Source organism: Embiotoca jacksoni, unplaced genomic scaffold (genome assembly GCF_022577435.1).
Source record: "Embiotoca jacksoni isolate LCO1_2020_lvr unplaced genomic scaffold, fEmbJac1.0.p SCAF_26, whole genome shotgun sequence".
In the NCBI taxonomy this organism is placed as follows: Eukaryota; Metazoa; Chordata; class Actinopteri; family Embiotocidae; genus Embiotoca; species Embiotoca jacksoni.
This window is the reverse complement of record NW_027185377.1, coordinates 3717558-3739621: the sequence shown is the minus strand read 5'-3', so window position 1 is coordinate 3739621 and position 22064 is coordinate 3717558. Positions and strand designations below refer to the sequence as shown.

General features: G+C 44.2%; 1 protein-coding gene across 13 annotated transcripts in view; it reads right to left on the bottom strand.

The window, feature by feature from the left end:
- tanc2b (tetratricopeptide repeat, ankyrin repeat and coiled-coil containing 2b) overlaps positions 1–22064 on the bottom strand; it is a 136814-nt gene that overhangs the window by 32930 nt on the left and 81820 nt on the right. For 9 of the 13 annotated variants that reach the window (XM_069160178.1, XM_069160177.1, XM_069160179.1 and 6 more), the window contains 4 exons: positions 15252–15368; positions 9106–9254; positions 4149–4332; positions 3382–3630 (listed from right to left, as the gene is read on the bottom strand). In XM_069160178.1, the coding sequence (XP_069016279.1) occupies positions 3382–3630; positions 4149–4332; positions 9106–9254; positions 15252–15368 (699 nt within the window). Of the gene's footprint in view, positions 1–3381; positions 3631–4148; positions 4333–9105; positions 9255–9525; positions 9745–14418; positions 14599–15251; positions 15369–22064 lie in introns of those variants that run through there. The other 4 variants (XM_069160183.1, XM_069160188.1, XM_069160189.1 and 1 more) reach the window with 3 other exon arrangements.

Here is a 22064-nt window from a genome sequence, read left to right as displayed (position 1 = left end):
AGACTTTAGAGACTAAACAGTAAGTATCTTTTATGTGCTTTTAGTCTTTGTATGTATAGGAATTCCACAATCCCCAGGCAGTCGTACTATACTGTAAAGTGGTGCATGGAAATCCTCACATAGCAAACATCACTTGTGTGGATTACATTTTCACTTGATTTTCGTTCCAAGAAAAGTTTATGCCAAAAAAGAGGATTTGCACATTTGTTTGTAATCTCTAACTAGAAAGACTCTAATTTAAATCTGGATTTATGTAATTACTAAGAATCTGACTTTAAATTTGTTTCACCTTTTGGCACTTAAAGGCTCACAATCAGAAAAAAACACGATCAAAGTTTGGGTTTTAGTTGCCAGATGTTTGGGGGTATCGTTTAGAGATTTGGGCTTCCATCATAGTACAGTGGAGACGACCTGGATCTCTCTGCAGAATAAAGAGTCCCATGAGGTACATATTCACAATGAGATCTGTATCAGATGCATCGTTTGTGGACAGACACTTTTTCCTCGAGCACCATAAACTATTCAATATCCACTTTTGTTGTCAGGAAAGACAAATATCTCTAAACATAGACAAATAAACTCATGGAAAGAATCGGTTTTTTTGTTCAGTTTACAAGCTTATAGCTCAAGTTTTAATGGAATTTTCTCTTTTCTCTGATGTAAAACTGGTTTTTATTTTCATTTCATTTTTCTCAGCTGGTTTTTGGCTCTTAAAACAACTGGAGGTCAGAAAAAGCAGCACTTTAAAAAAGAAAAAGGTACTTCACAGACACACTCAGCCTGCTTGTCTTCTGTGGCTCTGAAGGAGCTTTATAAAGTCTTAGTAGATAAGCTGAGTGGCGGCATTGACACATTGCGGAGGAAGAACACAAAGAGTGCGTCAAATCAGCATCTCATTTTGATGTTGTTGTAATTGACCAGTTTCCAACTTTTAAATAGGAATCCCTTCGTAATTACAACTCAATTTTGTTGAAAGTGTCGATACTTCCGACCTAACGGTCCCTGAAAACTGAACAAGCATGGATGCATCATGTCAGCCAAAGTCTTTTGTTCAAGGCAATTAAATCGCCATTTCGTTAATATGCTGCCATGTTGTCGCTGGATAATATTTTAATGCTTTATATGGCTAAATCCATAATATTGCATCAACACGGCACCACGGAGGGAGAAGGAAAAAAATTAAATCTTGGTGTCTCCTTCCTCCATATCCATCTTCAGCCCTACCAACGCACTGCCTTCATTAGGTAATAGAGTAGCACCCCCCCCTCGTTTTTTCCTCCCCGGTCGCCTTCTGCTCTTGCTCCATATCTCCGTATCTCCCTCTCTCTCTCTCTCTCTCCTCACACATCAAAGCGAGTCTCTCCGTCACTCTGGGGGATAGAAACGGTTAATGCCTGGGGCTTTGATGTTCCACTGCTGTGTGAGCCCAGCCAATCCTCAGCCGGTGCTCGCCTCCCGTCCCTACATCATCTAATAATTCTTTGTGGAGGAGAGGCAGAGTGAGAAAGAGAGATTATGAAACTCTCGTTCACTCCTCTTCCACATGTATCCGTCGCCCTCTCCTCAATATGGAATTCCTGTTCCTGACAAACGGAAAAATCATCATCGTTGTTTTTCGACCCTCCCTCTCTATTTATCGTATTTTTTTTTGCACCATCTGCAGCTTACAGCGGATCTTTTAAGCTGTCTCCAGCGTACTCTGCCTCTTTTTCTGAAGATCTGGGTGTCGAGGGGTGGACATGAGATCGAGGGTGAATCTCTAAATCCGGCAGAGTCGCGGCGCCGCCAGACGGTGGTGTCAAACAGCCGAACATGACCAGCATAAAGAGAGGGTCATAGCCGCAGCGACGGGGCCTTGTCAGGCATATTACAGTGTTTAGTGCAATATATAAGTGTGTCTACGTGCACGCACACTTTTTTCCAGTAGGAGTGGGAGAAGTGCATAATAGAGCTCATCGTCTGTAGCAGCCTCTGTGATGAGGAGAACAATAATACAATCAGGCCCATTAGGACTGCCTCGCTGTTATGAAACTGACATTTTTCCTGATATATTTACTGTTACTTCTGGGAGCCTTTTTGAGGCAGTTACGGCCTACAATGAGAAACACACATCAATGAGACCAATGTTCCTGTGTGATATTCTTCCAGCCGCGGTGTTATTCTGCAGAAGCTTTTTTTTCCCAGACTGTATTATTCTGCTCTGTGGTTTCAATCTACACCAGAGGGCTGAGAGAGTTTAACAAAATACCACTGCGGATTTGCAGCTACCCGAAAATTTCAACATAACCCCATGAAAGCAAAAGAGAAAGACGGAGTGGTTTCCTCCCTAGGTTATTAAAATGCTGCAAAATTGACAAGAAACTGAATCAAACCAAACCACAACTAAGCTGCTTTTAAGACAGAGCACAGATTTTAGAAAATTTAGGAGGATTTGTCCCATATTTGCGGGAGAAATGTCATCTGGAATCTTGTTGTCTGGCTGTATCCAGTAATTTGAGCAGTCTACAGATTAAAACATCCACAAGTGTACAGCTGGCTGACGCCGTAATAATCCCAAAATATGTGGAATTTGTAGGTAACAATCTGGATGGCTGCATTACTATTAATAGTAAAAAACAGATTAAAAAAGTAGGAATTTTGAACACAGTGCTTACAAAGTAACTACATGGGACCAAGAGGCAAACAACAGTGACGTCACACAAAGGCTTGTGAACTGCTGTTATGAAGCCTCGAGTTCGGATTTTGGCCGCCTCCATCTTGCTATTTTGGAGCCAGAAGTTGAGCCGGAGCCGTTTTGGAGCCAACCCCTGGTGGCCCTCTGTGGTATTGCAGTTTATGGCACTCCGGAATCAGCCTCATTTTTCAAACGCAGAAGCTACGTCCGCTTTTATACACAGTCAATGGATGGTACACAGATATTTTTAACAGCTGAGATGGAGGAGAGTCTGGATGAAATTTTGTGAGAAAAAAATCCACTAAATATACTTGAACAAACTTTTTTGGATCACTAAAAATATAGATTTTGTCGTCCAAATAACCTCCAAACCACCAAAGTTTTACCATCATTGTGATACTTCTGATCAAAGGAGTCCCACCAACAGAGATCAAAGAATTCAAAGGGGAGGATCACGGTTCATCTCGGAATAAAATGAGAAAAAAAAGGTTGAAAGGAGTGAAGAGGGAGCACGTAAAGAGTCCGAAAATAGGGTGTGCCATGAATGAACACCAGCAGTTTAATCCAAATTTGCTAGAAAATTGGCAAACTTTGCACACTGCATGGCCGTTCACATGTAAACAACCTTATTTTTGACTCCTCGGACACAACGTCGCCACCTTCTCTACTTTCAGCGGAGAGAGGGACGGGAAGAGGAAGGGACTCACCAGCCACAGAGTTAGGGCGGGGCATGAGGTACAGAGGGATGGAGTGGGCGGAGTGGGAGGACATGCTCTCCAGGTTGCGCTCGGGGATTTTGTTGAGGCTGTAGGTGGAGGCGGTCATGTTTTCATCCACCCTGTACAGGAACGAGTCCATGCCTGATTTCTGAGACTGCCACAGTTTCAGGTTTCCCCGCGAGCCCTCGCCGTATTTGCCACCTCGCTCCATGTTCTCGGAATAGCTGGTCAGTGTGGCTGCAACATAAACAATGACACCATCTGTTAGGGCCAGTTTTTTTTTTTCTTTCACTGTGGGTTTGTTTGAGTTTTATTTGCTCTTGTTCTGAATCAATGGCATGTTGGTGTAATGCTGTCCTCATCAAGCTGCAGGTGTTTGTTCATTGTTGCCAGGAAACAATCATGGCACCTGTTTTGACATCCTCAAAATGCTTCACATCAGTGAACCTTCTGTTTGTTTTTCTGATGATGCACCAATTCCACAGTTGATGTCACAATGACAACACCTGTAAATTGACTTTTACTGCAGGTACAGACCAGTTTTGGTTACAGGAAATGTACCAGTACAGTTCCTTTTAACCGTAATTTTGCTGCTTTCAACAACGTTTCTGTTGTGCAAAACAGGAAGTATGAACAAAGGCACAATTGTCTTGTTGGTTTTGGTAGGATTACAGATTATCCTTTACGGACATTGTATTTTAAATGCATGCATTTTTGTTACAGTTGTTCAAAGTAAATCTGTGTGCAGAACTCACCGATAATCCCGCTGTCTCTGCTCTCCAGTGTTGAGGTGGGACTGGTGACAGAGCCGTAGGCACAGTCCTTGTTGCCGGCCTGGCCGGGCATGGCTGGAGGCAGGGTGGAGCAGGGGCTGCCTGCAGGCGGGGAGGCAGTGCTGCTGGTCAGGGTGGAACACGGGCTGATCCTCTGGTTCTGGCCCTGCGACAGACATACAAATACACACGTTTTTTTTTTTAAAGTTTGGCTCCAAAAGCTCCATTAGTAGACGTTAGCATTTTTGCTTTGCCATTTATACCAAATGGCAAAGCAAAAATGTGTGAATTTACAATCTACTGACTCAGACAGAGGAAAATGTCATTTCAATATTGCAGTTTTTAAAAGTTCAGCCCCCCTGCTGCCATCACAATGTGAAGTTAGGCTTTCTTAGACTTGTCTCTCTCACGTGTATACAAACATATAATAACTAATGATTTGCAGAATTTTTCACAAATACTTCTCAAATTAGGCCTTACAAAGTAAAAAAAAAAAAAATACACATTTTTAGTATATTTTCACAAACAGACTCAAAAACATCTACAATCACTTTGCACCTTACACCACAATAAACTGCAGCTAATGGATGTTGCAAGAAGAATCCAAATGTCAGACGGATAATTTATCAGCGATGTGGCCTGGAACATGTTAATGCAGGAAACTGCTCATTTCCCTTATTAGAAACAAAAACGGAGTGGCACTTCATTGAGTTTGAACACTAATACAATTTCAACCATCTTTTTAAATCAATAAATACACAATTTGCTTTGAAACGATTGTGTCACGAGCTGAACATAGTATCTTGCCCTCACTGACAGACCTATTTTCATGCATCTTTTCCTCTTCATTGCCATGACAACAGTTCAGTTTGAAAAAGAAAAAAAAAAGCTGAAACAAAAAAAACAAAAAAAATCCAATATGTACTATGAATATATATTATTTCCAGCCCCGGCGCTGTTTTGGCGCCCTGCAGTGACCTTATTTGATGTCAGCTCGGGTTAGGAGACGAGCAGCCACGGGGGGACAAAATAAAAACACTCTGCTTCGTCTAATCTGCTGCTGTAAACACCCACAGATGCACTCTCACGCAAAACACACAGACGCAAGCATACCTACGAGACACATGCGTGCAGCATCCACACACACACACACACACACACACACACACACACACACACACACACACACAGACACAGACACAGACACACAAGTGTTCAGACAGAGAGACGCACAAACACACACGGAGGTCCTCTCCTTCACAGCACTGTCGGTGAGTTCAGGTCAACACTGGGGTGAGGGGAAGTGGTGCTCAAGGCAAAACGGAGTCTGGTTTAATCCATCGGAGGAAGATTGAAGGGGGACACAGTGAGCTAATGCGTTCTGTATTAGACAAACAAGACGTCCAGGAGTCAGGAGTCGTGCCGCAATCAACAATTATTTTCCCTATTGATTAAACTGTCAATTATCTGTTGACGGCTTCTTGAGGTTGACGGCTATAGAAGAGCTCCTCGATTAATTGCAGGGACGTGGTTTGATCCTTAAATCCACTTCTCCGGCTAGACACTGATCCCCAAGTGCTTCCAATAGCCAAGTCACCATCAATCGTGTGTGTGAGTGGGTGAATGAGGAGCACAGTACAGTGTTTTGGAACATCTGGCACGACAAAAAAATGCAGTGAATTTACCTTTTGTTTTTGTGATAAATTGTGCTTAATTTATTAAATTTGTGAAAAATGCTCGTCATAGTTTCTCATAGCCAAAAAGGACATTGATTGAATTTCTTGTTTTGTCAAACCAACTATCCAGAACCTAAATATACTCAGTTCAGTGATTATATTTTACCATTAAATAATATGACAAGCATTTTTCCTAACTTAGAAAATATTTTTTTTGGGACTAAAAATCAGAAATCTTGTGAAAAGAGACCATCACAACTACTTACAGTTAAAGGGAATGCATTCAAATGTCTTGTTCTGTCAAACCTGAAGTTCAAATCGAGAAGATATTCAGAGAGATTACTCAGAATACAACTATATAAAAATGTGAAAACACAGAAAAATTCTCATATTTGAGAGCCTGGAAAAATCAAATGTGTTTGATCAATTTTGCTTTAAAAAGGACAAGTTGTCGTCAAAATCGTTGCCGATTATTTCAAATTGTTGCAGATCTGGTCAATTTATAACCCCCTAGGTTTGTAAAAAAAAAAAGAAGCAAATCATCACGCTCAAGGAGCGCAAATCAATGAGCACTTTCTATTTTTCAAGGTAAACAGCTTGATACTACATGTGTTCACACTAGTACGTGACATCTGTAAACCAGTTAACACCCACGGTCCACTTCAGCAAGCGGCCTCGAGCCTTCACTGCATTGTGTTCCTGTGTGTGTGTGTGTGTGTGTGTGGAGGAATAACAAATTGTCACACACTATCTCAGTCACCGCTGCCCTGTGCCGTCTTCACCGCTCATATGTCACGTTTACCAGAGCTTGACCCTGATGTAACCAAACGTACACACCGACGGGTGACTCTCCAAACTGGCGTGCGCCGGCGGCGACACCGCGGCTCCATCCGCCGGGCTAATGGACCTCGCCTTGTGAAGGTCTGACCTTAAACGTCGCACGAGGAATTGGATTGAACTCGGAGCGTTGTATCTATTCAGGGAGTGAGCGCACGAGAGTATGAAAGGCAATTAACTGCACTCTCTTGGAGTTAAGGTCACCTTGTTCCGTCTGCTGCCGAGGTCTCGCAGCAGAGACACCGGCTATTGTAGGAATTTAAGCACGTCAAAAGGAGGATGGTAGATAAGCTAGGTGTCTTATAAATACAACAAAAAAAACAGATAACGGGGAAGACTCTTGGCCTTTGATCTCAAAGTCCTTTTTCCACTTCGGTAAGTGGCCTCTAGCCTTTACCTGCCTGGCTGTTAACTACAGCATATAAAAAGGTAACTTACAAATACAGAGACTTTAAACAGCTCTGGCAGGTTAGCGGTATTCTGTAAAGGACGGGTGAATATATTACCGGAAAGGTTTTCAAACTGTGAGCTGCATCTCCCGAGGAGAGCGCGGGACAGTTGCACGAGTCAAACATACTGAGACAAAAGCATGCCGTCTTCTCAATACGACAGGAAGTTCATGATTGAAGTTTGGCCCAGACCTTCTTTGAATCATATAACTTTATCATCAATATCTACGTCGTCTCTCTACATAATTCAGAAATGTCTGTTTGTCCTCGGCATGTCTCCATAACCGTTCGTCCCACCAGCTTCAAACTCGGTAGGCGTGTTGCTGGGGACCCAAGGTTGTGCCTTTTGTGCGATTGGGACACTGAAAAGTTATTTTCTACCTGCCCATAGTCCTCTTTTAGCCTGAGATAGCCTACATCGCACAGCGGCGGTGAAGCCTCTCCACGTCCTCGATTGAAGGATAAAATCACAAAAAATGAAAATATCTGGTGGCGTAAGCAAAGCGTGTATTCACCAACGTCCACAGCAAGCTGTTCTTAAGAAAGCTACACAGCAAAACCACAAGCCAGGAATCACACTGACAAACAGGCCACTGTACTCGTCATTATCAATGAGTGGTGGTTGTCTCTACGTTCACGGTTACACCCCAAACAGGAGCTGATAATCGCTAATTCAGCATCTTCTTAAATGTGCCAAAATGTGGTTGTCTTGATTCTGCCTCGGGGTGGGAGGGCACAATGTCAGATTTATGTCCAACCCTCGAATTACTGTCTCCACTGAAGTCCATTGAAAGCTGGCAAATCCCGAGCAAATTAGAAAGATGAGGACAAAAGCCCACTCTTTTATCTGCTAATAGATGGTGTCCGGAGGCAATCCTTGTCATTTTTTGGTGGTTAACGAATCAAACAAACTTTGCAATCCAGAGATGAGCATGTGGGGCAGATATCTAAAATAATAAGTTTGTACTGTGTGCACGATGCAGCGGGGTGCTAGTGTGAGTCACGTCTCTAAAAAGAGCCGCTTGAATAAACCTCTCTCAATTTATACACCCCCACTGTTACAGCCGCGCTCGCATCAAGCACAGGCAGTCCATCAGTTTAATCGCTTATCCGCGCTGCTTTAGTGCGAACCCGTACCTCAACCTGCTTTGAATGTTTCAGCAACAGGTTAGACCCCCCCACACCCTCCCCCCAGCCCCCTTCCTCCCTATTTCTGCTCCGCGTTCTCTCCGCTGCGACTGTTTTCCTCGCACAGTTAGGAAAATTCATACCTGTCAAATCAGGTTTAGGTAGAGAAAGCAGGGCATCTGCTGCAGAGCTTTGAGCCGGCCCGTTGTGCCAAGAGCTGTTTGTTGCACAACTGCCAAAATTCACAAATAGAAAGGTTATGTTGCGGGAGGGAAACGTCGAGGCCAACCTGATGCACGTCAAACCCAAGACGCTCGCTTTCAATAAGCGAAGTGTAAAAAAAATAAATAATTAGGACTATTTGTTATATAAAAATCTAATTAGACGGGTAGATATCTGAAGCTTAATGGAGAGGCGCTGATAAATTCGGAGTCCAAAGCGATGTGGCGTCAGAGGGCAATTTACTGAGAAGCCTTTTGATCTCGCTATCTTGACTTTCAAAGATCTGTCAAAACCGATTGTAAACAAGGTTATCATGAAGATAAATGTCAAAACAGATCGAATCAGACGGTGGCGTGTTTGTTCGAGTTCCCAAGCAACAGTCTCCCACAATAGAAATGTGTCGAATTCACACGTGGAAGACAATTAGGTTAAGATACGGCACATAAATAGCACGAAAAGTATTGAGCTGAAGGAAGTTCGTGACGTCTCACACGGCCCCAGACTCCTCCTCAAACTGACTGTGTGAGTCATGTGGGGACTTCATGATATTCACAGCTCCTTGACAAACATTAAAGACGAGCATCACAGTCACGATTTGGTTGTCGACTCCATTACCGGGACCATTACCTGTCTCGCCTCGGGTTCCTCCATGCTGTACTGGGTGCCGGCTGGCCCCTCACTCACTTTGTCTCCCAGAAGGAAACCCAGGCGCGTCATCAATGTGTTGGCAGCCTCATCCACCGACGGAGGGGGGCCCAGCTCCCGGCTTGACTCCCCTGCGGAGGCAGAGAGACGGCAGGAGGAAGGAGATGGGGGAGAGAGCGAGAGAGAGAGAGAGAGAGAGAACGGATAAAACGTACAGAGGAGGAGAGAGAAAAGAGAAAGACTGAGTGTCAGTGGTGGTGGGCAGGAACAAGAGCAGCAGCTTATTTTTACCACAGATAGAAAAAGTACACAACCTCTTTACCGGAATCTACTAAACACACCGCATATCGGCTTCAAATTAAAAAAAAAAAAAAAAAAAAAAAAAAAAACGAGACACCCTACCTGAGTTTTCCTGAAGCTCAGCGCTGTGCATTACACACACATTCCTCAACAGCTGCCCATTTTCGGTTGAAGTATCTTGTTACGTAAAACTCCCAAAATCCCTTCAGCCACAACAGGAATTGTTTCCAACTGTTTACAAAAGCCCCCTTTCAACAGCGACGAGCAAGAAGCCTCTCATACTGACGACAGCTCCTTCCGCACCACTCATCACCACTGCAGCCTGTGTGACGTAATGAGATACGCCCTTCACCTGCCTGCCTGTGTGTGTGTGTGTGTGTGTGTGTGTGTGTGTGTGTGTGTGTGTGTGGAGAGGGAGGGGGAGGGGGGAGTGTCTGTGTGACTTTTCAAGACAAAGCTGTGTGTGTGTGTGTGTGTATCCACATCTCTATCCTGTTTGCAGACACTCCTCTCCTTTAGTGCTAAACAGAGCAAAGAAAACACCAGCATGAACCTACGTGATGATCAGATGATCAAACCACACACACACACACACACACACACACACACACACACACACACACACACACACACACACACGTAGAGAGAGAAAGAGAGAGAGAGAGCCGAGGGATTTCAGTGGCTAACTTTGCAACAGGACCCTGAACAAGAATCCCTTAATGACCTCATGTCGTCACTCGGTTGCTTGGTTACCCTCCACCCATAAGAAACCCTCATCGGTGGCATCATGTTTTTCAATAACACCTGGCTATCATGGCCCCAGTGCTACATCCTACTTCAATTCAATTTTACATTATTCACCGGAGTGCTACTCTCGTAGCTGAGGTTGTGCTAATTACTCACCCTGCTGGTTGTACAAAAAAAAAAAAAAAAGGGAGGAACTGGTGGCTAAATACAAACCGCTGTAATTGGATGTATAAGCCGCTGAATTGGCCCCGACATTGATGCCCAACAGCAAGACATGGCCGGCGTGTAAATAAACAGCAGGGAGACGGGGGCGGCGAGCTTTTCTCGCACCTTTTTTTTTTTTTTTTTTTTTCCTGCAGGGCAGGTCGAACCAGACTGGCAGGTAGCTCCGCTAAAGTCCTGACTGACAACCATTAGACAGTCCCAGCCGCCACAAGCGCCTCTCTGAAGACAGACAGCTCGTCTAAAGGCTTGTGGCCTCTCCGCTCGTCAGTTCAAAGACGTAAAGACAGACAGGCAATCTAAAAGGCAGAGCACTGCCAGGATCCTCATTAGATTGACTCCCAAGTCCCTTTGAGCAAGTAGAGTATAAAACAGGCATCTTCTGAAGGGAGGGGAGAAAAAAAACAAAAACAAAACACCACCGTTGAATCAAATGAGGATGACATGCTGCAAAGCTTCAGTACAAACACACACAGCTGCAGCCAATAATGAGGTAATCACAGCACACATTAGGTCCAAAACAAGCTTATTGCTCGATGAGACGTAATGTGTCTGGACTCACTTCATATGGAGCTGAATACATTTTTCAAAAGGCCTCCAAGGTCACCGAATCCCCTTTTGGATTGTCCCGTGAGGAAGAGCGCGCGGTAATGGAGAGGATGTAGGTAGATGAAATTACACTTCTTCCGCCTCCTTGCAGCTGACCTCACGAACGAGGGGAACGAGCTGAAGACGCGCGGCCATCAGTGGGAGAAAAATGTCCAGGCGAACACGAGCAAAGCATCGAACCGCTGTCTGCACCGAATCATGTATTCTGCCTGTGGAGTCTCTGTGAGCCTGTCTGGACATCAGAGGCAGTGACGGGCGGCTTCCCAGTTGACACACTGGTAGTAGTAAGCAGTGAATACATTAGCAGTGATTAGTCAACTGCTCCTGGGGGATGGGGGAGAGGAGAGAGGGGGGTGGGGGTTGTTTGACCATGATCAAACAGGAGGCCACGTCTGTGTCGTCTATGTTCTTTCACTCATCTCTTTGTCCTTTTCAGTCCGCCTCTGTGTTTCGGTTCCCGTCTCTCTCTCTCTCTCCCCGTCTTGTCTTGTCTTTTCGTGCGTCTTACTGCAGCATCTCCCAGCTGCATCCAGCTGTTGTCGGCCAACGCCGCGCAGGGGCGAGCGCCTCGCCTGCGCCTCTTCTGATGTGGGAGCGAAATCTCTAATCTGGATGCACCGAGCTCACATGCAACTCCCTCAGGCTAAAACATACGCAATCGCTTTGTAGCTCCTTTAGCTCTCAAAGTCAACAACATCCGAGTGAAATGTGTGGCTGAAGCCCAGGCTTTTTTTTTTTGGAGGGGGAGGGGGGAGGGGGGGAGGGGGAGGGTGAGAGGGTTGGGACTGGCTTACAATAACATCTAAATGTTTGATTTGTCGTGAGAAAAGAAAACAAATATCAGAGCACTTATAAATAGCGTCTGAATCTTTTTTTTTTTACACCTTCCTGCGCTTGTAACTAATTCTGACAAGCTACTATTGGGGGGGGGCATCAATTATCATGTCGGGGTTGTAGAGGACGTATTGAGTTGTCTTCCTATTTGTAGCTCTACCTTTTGTTCTTTAAATACGGATTATGACAATCAGACGAGGCGAAGCCGCTGAAAACAAACGTCTAGCTGGCTTGAAAGCCGGATGACAGCGTTGAGAATAACAACACGCCTTGAGGAACATCAGGCGTTTCTCATCGCAGCGACACCACGAGATCTTTAATGATAAAAATTGGAATATGAACAAAAACACAAAAAACAAAGAAAAAAACCAACACATATAAAACACATATTTTTCCTGACCCAGCCTCCCCTCCAACACACACACACACACACACACACACACACACACACACATACAAATAAATAAAAAAAATAAAAATAAAAAAAACCCGCACACGCTCCTCTCCATTGGATTCCTGAACTATGAAGGAGACAGATGGTTGCCATGGCAACTATCTTTGCGCGCAGCTAGGAATGTGTTTCTGTGCGAGCGCATCTGCTTCTCCCCGGCCGTCCACGGACCTGCCCTCACGCACACCTCGGTCGAGAGAGAGAGAGAGAGAGAGAGCGAAGCATGTGTGCTCTGCAGGCGGGGGACTGGACAGGACTGGAGAAGGTATTAATAGGCTGCAGGTAGCAGGTAAGACGGCAACATGGCAGTCGGTGGCTCTGATTTCATTTGTACCTGGGCCGTAGATAATAGCTATCTCATCCAAAACGTAACGTCCACGTTTTTAGAAAATGTGACGGGCTCAAAGCGAGGAAGAAGAAGAAGAAGAAGAAGAAGAAGGGGAGACGTACTTATTGATTAAAAGGCAAAATGAAACTGCTGTTGGTATATTCACACGCGTTTTAGAGCTACGGGTGCAAAGAATAACAACGGCCGTACAAACACAGATATCTAAAGGCAAAGGCACCCCGACACCGGGGGAGCGGAGCGCCGATCGAGAGATCAGAGTGAATTTCACATTCCTGATTTGCACAGCCGCGATCTTATCTGTGCAGCAACACTCAGAGGGGTTTATTTATACATTAAAGCACGCAAGGACTCAGGACACCAGGTCTGGGGTAGAAGTGGGTGATATAAAGTACGTGTCTACAACTGGGACGCCATCGTCAAGGATTTGAATACACCGTTTATAGACGCTTTCACAATGAGCAGTCCTGCTTTGTGGTCGTACTGGAATTTAATTTGAGTTCTTGCATCAATATGATGAAGTGCTTCAACGTGTCGGGTGTTTAATTTGCTAGAATAACCAAAAAAACACAAACTTTCATGTCGTCGTTTCATCCATAAAACTGAATCTTTTGTCACTTTACGGCACATTTAGCTTTTATTGTGATTATTTGAGTTTAGATTATTCATCTTTTAAAATGTAAACCTTTCACAATTTGAGGTGAATGTTAATGTTAATTTTTTTTATATTTATTGTATAGTGTGTGTTCTAATATGTTTGATGTATGTAATGGTTTTACAAGCAGGCTCTGCTGAATGTGGTCCTGCACTTTAAGTCCAACTCCAATTCTGCTACCGGATACATAAGGGGAATTTATTTTTTACATTCATAGTATCATGATAGTGGTTCTAGTCTCTCAGCATCAATTTATTAGATCTCTGTCTATGTGAAATGAAATGAAATGGTGGATTAAAAAGCATGAAACCACACACGCAAATACTACTCTATAAATCTAGAGCACTCACAGTAACTTTGCACTTAAACTCAACTCAAAGTAACAACATATATATGCATATACATAACATAATAGAGGATCGGCAGTGTCCACCGCTCGTCTGATAAATTACTGAGAAGGACAAGCTCTCGAACATCATCAGAAAAAGCTTTCACTGCCTGATGTATGGAGGACGGCTGGTGGTGAGCTTTACGAGCGATCTCACAAAATATTCACAAACCATATTTACGAGACCACAAATTTCTTTTGTGGGCCGTTAAAAATCAGCTGATACCTGACATCCTCCGGGCGACAGGCAGCGTCCGCAGCAGAGCGTGGACTGGCATGCGATCAGATGTTTAAGCCACTGCCCCGCTGCGCCGCATGCCAGGGAGCCCTTGTTAAGAGCTAAGATGTCCATCTGTCCACCTGGAAAGTGCGAGTCCTCACCCCTGAAAAACTCATCTCGGCACGCCCCGGCTCTTCCTCTCCAGCTCGAGTTGTTGTTGTTGCAGGAGACCGACAGAGAATTCCTGCTCGTAATCAACTGTTTCCCTGCCTCAGTGGAAGCAGAGATTACCACTTCAGCCCTGAAATGTCACATCTGCGGAGCTTTGAGCAGCTTGTAATAGCCGATATTCCACAGTCTGTTTCACAGGGTTGATGCAAAATAAAGCCAGGGTCAACTGTTTCTCATCCATGAGATTCAACAGCTACGGTCTATCCTAAGCTACTACATACAATTCAGACTAATAAAGAAAAGAAAAAAAAAAAAAACACGATAAAAATACATTCCAGCGTGTATCACCTACTTAGAAGTCCCATAGAGCAGAGACTCAGCAGAAGAGGCTCACAAACGGAGAAGGCCTGCAGCACTCTTTCCACCATTTCACTCCTATATCACACCAGTGAAGCCTCGAAGCTCCCCATCACCATGTCCTCATCCAGCTCTGTTGTGTCTCAGCATCATCGTCCTACTCTGCTGAGAAGTCCACACACAGCCACCCAGAAGCTCAGCGGACAAGAGGAGGGCAGGGACAGCTAACACTACATCATCTCCCGGTGGCAACAGGAAAAAGGAGAGGCGAGATGAGAGAGCAAGATATACTACAACCAAATCTCAGCAGAGCACTCTCTCCTCGAGCGACCCGGTTTAATGTCCCTCCCGGAGCGAGGAAGGGCGAGAGACACAAGGGAGGAGACACAGAGAGAGAGAGAGAGAGAGAGAGAGGAGGGATAGATTGGAGGAGGGGGGTGTAGGGTTGAGGGAGATCTGGACAGTCCGCAGGATTACCGAGCAAAAGCCGACTGTGAAGTTAACAGAGAGCAGCGGCGGGCCACCAAAACAAGCTCTGCATCCCAGGAGAAAGCAGCGAGGGAGGATTAGAGGGACAGAGAGGGAGGAGGCGATGAGGACGGACACTGTTGGGAACCAGCAAACACTATTTCATTAATGAACTTAGCCGGCAGAGAGAGAGAGAAAAAAATAAATAAATAAATAAATCCCCCTCCCCCCCACCCCACCTCCCTCCTCCCTCCCCCCAACCCCACCCCAACCAATCTCGCTACTGCATTCACAGACAGAGAAAATATATATCACAACCAAATGTGGGATGAGCTGGCCCCCCCAAAAAAAACAACTTACCAGGGCAGTATGTGTCCAGACCTGGATTCTTGGCAGTGGTGGAGGTGTGTGTAGGGGAGCCAAGCTCTGATTGTGGAATGCGAGGGCTCTCCACAAACTTTGCTTTCCGCAGAGGGGCTGGGAGCAGAAAGCACACACACACACACACACACACACACACACACATATAGAGAGAGGGACACAACATGTGCACACACAGAGAGACACACACACACACACACACACACACACACACACACACACACACACACACACACACACACACACACACACACACACACACACACACACATATATCAGGGAGATGGAGGAAGACAAGAAAAGAGAGGAGTGTCAGGGACAGGACAGAAAAGGGGGGAGGAAGACAGAGAGCTTTATGAACTTGAAGCAGCACACTGATATAATGAAAACATCTTGAAGGCTTTCTGAGGCTGGTTTTGTGTTTGTTTGGGGCCTGACAGAGCTAAAGCACGAGTAAACAAGCAAGCGTCGGCAATCAGGTACCGAACCAACACACCGGCAAAAACATCAGTCCACCACGGAAATGTGAAAACATCCCGTACTTCCTTTTTACGGGCCTCTATTCAACCGACAACAAACACACACACAAGACAAAGAAACCAAAGAGATGCACCTGCGAACTGAAAAGAAGGAAACTGTAAAATAAGTCTGTCTGTTTCGCGATCACACCGAGAATGCGAATCAGATCCATTTAAGGGAACGTCCTCGCGCCTGACTGACTCCAGCACAAAGTCTGAGACATCAAGTTGGACGAGAGGATCCAGAGAAGGAGGGAGAGGGAGAGAGAGACGGGGGTGGTGGCTGCGACACGATCGTTTTCTGGGCTCTCGGTTTCGGCACGCGGATTGTAAAAAAAAAAATAATAATTAAAAAACGCTGTCATGAGCGCATACAGTGTGACGAGCAGTAGGACACGATGAAGAGGAGTCTTTGCACTGATGAACATGACGTTGAACACAGACAGAGAAGCCAGACCAAACTTTACAGTCCTATTTTTTAGTGGCGTTGTGCTCTCTACGGGAATAATAATGACACCAATGATGCTTCCTGCGCTTTTTAAATGTTTCGTCAATTAACACACACAAAAAGAAAAAAAAAAAAAAGTCTGCTTACGTTGAATATTTAGCAAACAAATCTAGACTTAAAAATAATCCATCTTTCTATACAGGTATGATCTCCTCATTGATACTCACACACACACACACACACACACACACACACACACACACACACACACACTCAGCATATTTCTGAGAATTGTATTTTCTCAGACTCTGACCAAAGTCCTCACGATGGAAATGGCCGCTGTGATGGAGTTGGACACAGGCCCAGCTGTGCAAAAGAAAAGTCTGCCAATATCAACTCAATAGTGTGTAATGCTCATTTGTTTAATCTACTCTCCTTCTAATCTATTCTCTTTGTACTTGTGGTGGTTTGGGGATGGGAAGGAGATGAGCTTTAATTTACTCTCAATTAACTAATCTGGTTAAATACGGGGTTAAAATAGATTATGTAGTGTATTCTGCAACTGTAACCGTCGTTATTACGGGTGAGCGAACTCGTCCGAAGCTCTGCGACGCGGCGACCCGTTAATCAACCGAAGCAGGAAGTCGCGAGCAGCCAGTTGAAACATATGTTCAAGCAACAATGACTGCAGACCGACAATAGGCTCTGGACCACTTTAGTCCGGGGTTCGAGTTACAGCTAATGTCAGTGTAATGTGTGCGAGTGCGGCAGACTTTTAGTCGACGCAAAACCCACCACGGACTGTATATGTGTGTTAAAATAAAAAGCACTGGAAGTTTAAGCTTCCATCGAGGTTACACGATCCTCTGAATGAGCCATTTTTAAAACAGTCTCCAGCCTTTCGTATCTGCGCAAAAGCCTCAAACACACCGTCTCCACAAGGTCAACTTTTCAGTATCTCCGACTTGTCTGAGTAATGCTTTGCGAAAACATACCGTATCTTCCTTTTTCAAATACAGGAAATCTAATGGGTTTTAAAAGGGCTTCATTACATACATCTGAGGTGTAGTACCTCAACACATAAAGGAAGATGTAATACTTCATTTTATCTGAACAAGGCTGAGAGTCTGCAGTTGTTGCAGCGGCTCTGGAAGGTCAAATTTCAGCAATGTGGTGCTTAAGAGATTAAACAGCAGCATGCTAACATGCTCACAGCCACCATGCTCACATGCAGCCACAGCATGATAACAATCCTAAAACTCATTAGCAGGAATGAGTTTAGCCTGTATTTGGTCTTCAATTTCAACAAAGTGGAGTTTTAGTTGTGAAGTTAAAGGATCGCCAAAGTTGTAAGAAATTATTCCTGCTCAAATGTCAGCAGCAAATGTCACGTCGATCCATCCAAAAGTTCCTGAGACATTTCAGTCGGGATCACAGTGACGGACCGAAACAGCAACCGAACGACATTTCCACCACGAGAGCCTGAAAAGATCCCAAAACAGCCAAACGGGGGCAACACACCGACAAATAACGGAATACAAATGCCACCGACTTTATTGCGAGTGCAGAAATTCATAATAATAATAATTTAAAAAAAAAATGCAACGTCCCATTTTACAAATCATAAGAAACGGCCCGCACCTCGATCCGGATCTTGTTTGTGGTCTCATGGTCCAACTCTGCACCACTTCACTGCAATCTGTCGTCAAGATTTTGGGATATTCTGCTAACTAACAAATGCAAAGTCAAACAAACAGAACAAATTCTCCTTGGCAGGGGAAATAAAGTTCTGCTTCAGAGCTGCGCGCATGTGTGTGTGAAGCAGAAGTGTTTCACTTTGCCACACACACACACACATACACACACACACACACACACACACACACACACACACACACACACACACACACACACAGACACACATACATTGTTGGTGCAGTCTGGAGAGGACTCCACTAATTGACCAAAATCTAGGAAGTGAGCCAGCACAGATGCCACAGTGAGAAGCTACAACTGACAGCCAGAATAAGGAGGGACCGGCGTTATCCACGACTGGATCGACTGCCATGACAGCAACTCTCAGAGACACCTGATACTTCTGTCTGATCCGGAGGCCTTTTAGTTACATCTTATTTTGAGCAGAGACTGTAGAAGTAGCAGTCTAATACAAATACATTATAATAAAGCCTGAAAGACAGGGAATTTTTCTTGCTGATATTACTTTTTTTTTTTTTACATCGCTTGCAAATTATGAACACAGGGGTTATAATTGAGAGTGAATTTATAAATCTACAATTAGAGAGTAAAGTAAATTATTACAATTATTTAAATTGGTGGAAGAAGTAAGGAATATATACAGATTTCCATATCTAATCATATTCATGTACATTTAGCTATATTTAAACGGGCGGATAAATAAGTTAGCGCCGGACCAGCGCTCGCAAAAACGTGCGTAACTCGGGTGCTGATTTTGATCGAGCAATGAAATTCGTACCACTTACTGATGAGGGTTGCACCTTCCTCCTGCTCCGTGCACGTCGCGGTGCTGCGCATCGTTCGCGTGCAACAGGAGCGGTCTCAGGACTTATTGGTTAACCCTCATACTTCCATATTTTGTTGATTTTGACTATTATTCATGAACTGATCTGAGCAGGTTTACACTTCTACAGCATCTCCTTCCCTTCAAAATAAAGCGACATTTGTTACTCGAGACTGGTCCCAATCGGTGTGGCGGCTTTGCATGTTTATCGAGAGAACACTTGTCTGCACATTTGAGCGATGCTTTGATCCTCTGTTTTGCATCACAGGGATGTAAGTAGGAAAAGCAGGATTATACCAGTCAGTGGATGTAAATTGGAATTAGTTTAAAAAAAAAAACTCGACCTGTTCATGCTCGAAATCTTCCAGAGCGCACATAAATTTACCACTGAGATATCGTACAAGTTTCTACGCACGTGTTGAAGGTCATTTAGCTGTTTTTGCTTTTTTTTAACAGGCCTTTTGATAGGTTCACATGGTTAGGTCACAAAAAAAGGGAAACCAAAATGTTTCCGTGCAAAAGGAGCCCAAACTTTTCAATTTCTCTTTCGACCTACAGTTCTGTCTTATTTTGAAAAGCCGCTCTTGTACCTGTACTGACAAGCTCGCACCGGCGTGCACTAACTTGTACTAACAACGAGGAGAGAGGTGGTGGTCTGGGCTTTCACCTGACACCTGTCTCTGCAAGAATATGAGCCCAAAATTCCTCATATATATCAACAATTAAAACTTTTTTTTTTTTTTTTTTAATTCTCACGGGACACCTGTGCAGGTAAAAAAAAAAAAAAAGGTGCCCTATCATACTGCAGCAATGACTAGCGAAAGACGAAAAGCATTTTGTATATATATATATATATATATAAATATACCTCCAGAATATCAATTTGGGGATAAACCTCGGTGAGTGGGAGATTACCGTTTCCTTTGTTTGTGGTCTCCCTGATCTCACCTCTACAAAATGGCGAAGGGGAAACTCTGCCTACTGGAGTAAATCCCCTCTATAGCACTGGTTCCAGGAGACTAAGTCCCATGGACTTCTCTCCTGCAGTTCTGTTGTCAGAGTGTGCCAGGCTGAGGATGGGTGACAGTGTGATGGATGGCAGCAGGCAAATCCACTCCTCTAATGAGCTTATGAATAAATATATCTTGTCTGCGTGTGCAGATGCACGTGGCCGTGAAATAGATATTTTGTTACATGCTCTGTATGTGAGGGTGTGAATATGAATATGCATGCGACACGTATGCAAGTGTACATGTGAGATTAGAGTAATAGAGGGGAGGGGGACGCGGAGAGACTGGCGACAGTAAATAAGCCCAAAGGACAATCTGAAAATGTATAAAGCTGAAATGTATTCTGAAGATTGTCAGCGCAGACAAACAGCCTTTGGTGAAGTTACCGACAAAAAAAAAAAAGAAGAAAAAAAGAAGAGCACGTCAATATTGTGATTTAAATTCACCCGGTGTTGTGCATATGAAAGCAGAAAGCTTCTTTTCAAACATGACAATCCTCTCGGACACAACCTGCGCTTTCAACAAGTATATGACAGGACCTGAATATGAATTGGCAGCTCCGATATGCAATTCACATTTTCTCATTTGCTGCCGATAAGTGAACGATAAAGCGAGTAAAAGGAGACATTTGTGTAGCGGTGAAGCATTGTCTCTGCCGCTGTCTCAGTTACACACGACCTCAGGCACCCACTCAGACAAAAACACAGGCGCCCACACATGTACGCATTAACATTAACACACACACACACACGCACACGCACACACACACATGGTGGGTGAGGACACACATCGCCCAGCTGTCTGCAACCTAAGCATTGCATTACAGAAACAAAGCACGCAGCCCTGGTCACTATGGCAACAGCAGGGAACAGGGGAAGCGAAGAATTGTCCACCTTCCTGAGGTGATGGCAAAGCAGGCTGACTTCACCGACACCCGACGAGTTTGCTGAAATATAATTAAAAAAGGCTCTTTGTATTGACAAATCTCAGCTGCTCCCACAGAGCCAGGTCTTCTTCCCCTCGCCACCTTCAATTCAAGGAACTCGGCTTTCTAAAGACGCGAGCCGCCGCAGCCGAAGAAGTGGCTTCTTTGTGTTGTGGTTCAACTTGTCTGCTGCGACCCAGAAAGAGATGAAGCGACCTTAATCAAGTTTCTCTGCAAATATAAAGACAGTGAAGAGGATTTTACAGGCTGTATGTTTGACTTCCTGCTTACAGTATATCATCAAGGAGAGGGGACTAATGTGCTCGAATCAATAACGTATTTCAATACAAATATGACGGCAAAGTTAAACTGATGTTCAGCATGATGTGTTATGGAACAAATCCTTCAATTCATTGTGTTATTACCAGCTGTGCAACTATTAAGAATTCAATTTTGATGATCTATTTAAAAAAAAAAAGAAAAAAAAAAGATTATGAAGTTAAAAGAAATGCAATAGGCTGTCCAGAGGAAGTACAAAGTCTTTAAATCACGATTGTATTTTCTTACTTTGCAAGTTCTTTAATAAATTACGCATTACTGGAAACACAGATGACACTCAAATGAATGTTGGTTTGAAACTTGAGCACGTGAGACACGTTGTTTTCTATTTCTTTGACCGGCCTTCACGTATGACCCAGAAACGTTGCCCCCCCCCCCCCCCCCCCCCCGTGTGCACATGCTAATCCAGCTCAGATGACTTTGTGCGCTCCTCCTTTTTTTTTTTTTCCTTGTTAAACCAAACAATGCAGACCAGATGTTGCTGTGCAACACGGAGGCTGCTGACAGTCAGCAGCAAGTGCAAGTCCATTAGCTTAGACTGCCTCTCCCTCTTTTATGTATGCGTGCGAGCGTCTGTGTAAGTGTGTCTGCGCACACGCACACGTGTATCTATCATTACAGCCTTGGGAGGATTAGCAGAGCAAGGTGAGGCACAGAATTTTAAGAGGGCAGAGGGAGGGGCTGATTTTCTAAGAACGCTCATTAAGCGAGCCAAAAAGCTCTTAGTTCAAGGTTTCACACAACCTTATTGGGCTTGGATTAAACCAACAGCGCAAAATCAAGTGATATCAAAGGTGCATCAACATCTGAGTGAGTTAGCCTGAATCCATCTAGATTTTTCTAAATTAGTTACTAATAAGCATAATTCTTCCAGCCTTGGAACAAGAGTACCGATGAGAAATCTCTCCGGCCTTTTTTTTTTTTTTTTTTTTTAAAAGACTTCGAAAACAACTTGACAGAGACATAGTTGTTACTCCTCACACAAAGGATGTAACGCTAAGCTTGAGTGACCA